Genomic DNA, 1,701 nt, shown 5'->3' with positions numbered 1-1,701 from the left:
CCGCGACAAGCACCAAGAATGCCATCGCCGCCCTCGCTGCCGCCATCGCCATTCTTCACCCTTCTCTGCCCTAGCAACTGGACCATGACTTATATACAAGAAAAGAAAAGGTATGAGCTCCCACGTGGAAGGATTCGATAGCTCAAGAATTCTGAGAGTCGATCAAGGATCAAAAACATCAAGTTAAACTGGAAACAGATCCTCACCATCTTCGTCTCTTGTTTTTGTCCACTCTTTCTTCGCTAGTGGAGAAAAAATAAATTGAAGAAAGTGGTTTTCTTAATGCTCTAATCAGGATGTGTTTAGGAAAATTTATAAATTATTTAAACAATTAATTTAAATGAATGCCACAAGCAAATGGACTGAGTGGATATACCTAAAATATTCTTGAATATTCTACCAGCTAACGGTTGTTATTCATTTCGATTAATTTTGTATTTATAATTTATAAGCATGTTTATAATTTATAAACTTTCTGAAACCTTTTCTTATATATTATTTTTATTGATTAATCTTGTGTTTATAAATTACAAACATACTTATAATTATAGACTTTATTTGATCAATTGAATTAATAAGTAATTAACAAACCAAGTGCAACATGTAGCAATTTATTTGTAATTTAATTAAGCGCTGCACTTCAGAATAAAGACTCGCCACCCTTGCCCCCAGCGCAATTGTCCGGATTTCTTCGTCCAAATGCGCATCCTCGTCACCATCGCTCCTGCTGCCAGGAGAGTGCCGCAATGCTGAAATTTGCGAGGGGAATGGAAGGTGCTTTCTTTGGTCTAACTTCTCTGAAGCAGGAACTAGACGATAGCACTGGAAATGATCTCCTCCGCAGCATGGGTTTTGCCACTCAAGACATCATTGAAGCTATGAGCAGCTGCGGTGAGAACAATCTTTTCTTTTCTGGTTTCTGATTTGAGCAAGGCTTCAGGAAGAGGAGCAGCGATTCAAACGATCATTGCGTATATAATTGAGCATGGATCTGGCGCTCAGCCGGTAGAAATGTCAGCTTTCTCTGGTGTTGAGAATTCTTTATCTGCAGGACGAGGATATGACTGCGTTAGATACATTGACGACACTCGGCTACAGCTACGAGCAGGCGTCACAAGCAATTGCATCGTGTGGTGAGCTTTTTCCGTTCGAAAAGAATGTCTATCAAGATTTGCATTTTCAGGGGCGGAGGACATCGATGTTCTTGTCGATTTCCTCGCAGCTCGCGACTTCGACGCGTTCGAGGACGATCTGGAGGTAGCAGTTCCCCGGAGGAGAAAACGAGCGCGGGTGGAACATCACTCTCGTCCACTGAACGGTTTTGGCTCGCCGGACGAGACTCTGGAACGTCACTCTCGTCGACTGAAAGGTTTCGGCTTGCCGGCCGAGACTCCCATTCCCAGGAGGTAAGTATATGCGTTCTTTTGAGCATGTCTTCCTGTCCTCGGGCAAACTTTCCATGCCTAGAAAAATTGTTGTTGTCCAAGCAATATCTCTCAGTCACTGAAGTTCTCAAAAGGAAATCTCTTCTCTAAAAGAAAAAACCACAGACTTACCACTGGCAATGTGTCAATAGAGACTGTAGAGCGGCCGGGTGTTATAGTCTGCCGGCGTGCAAATTGCCGCTAGTCTGGCCATACACCGTGAGAAATCTCTAGCTACATTCCAATGCAAATTCCATCTATGGCGACTTACCAGGTC

The 1,701-nt window shown here is 43.0% G+C and overlaps 1 protein-coding gene across 1 annotated transcript; it reads left to right on the top strand.

The window, feature by feature from the left end:
- Positions 1–861: 861 nt before the first annotated feature.
- Positions 862–1,452, top strand: LOC9647317. The gene is made up of 4 exons (XM_024685097.1): positions 862–891; positions 941–1,005; positions 1,052–1,133; positions 1,184–1,452. Exons 1-4 carry the CDS (start codon positions 879–881, stop codon positions 1,408–1,410), a joined length of 387 nt encoding a protein of 128 aa, XP_024540865.1. The 5' UTR covers positions 862–878; the 3' UTR covers positions 1,411–1,452.
- Positions 1,453–1,701: the final 249 nt, after the last annotated feature.

Source organism: Selaginella moellendorffii, unplaced genomic scaffold (assembly GCF_000143415.4).
Source record: "Selaginella moellendorffii unplaced genomic scaffold, v1.0 SELMOscaffold_43, whole genome shotgun sequence".
Classification (NCBI taxonomy): domain Eukaryota; kingdom Viridiplantae; phylum Streptophyta; class Lycopodiopsida; order Selaginellales; family Selaginellaceae; genus Selaginella; species Selaginella moellendorffii.
This window is presented reverse-complemented; position numbering and strand designations above follow the sequence as displayed.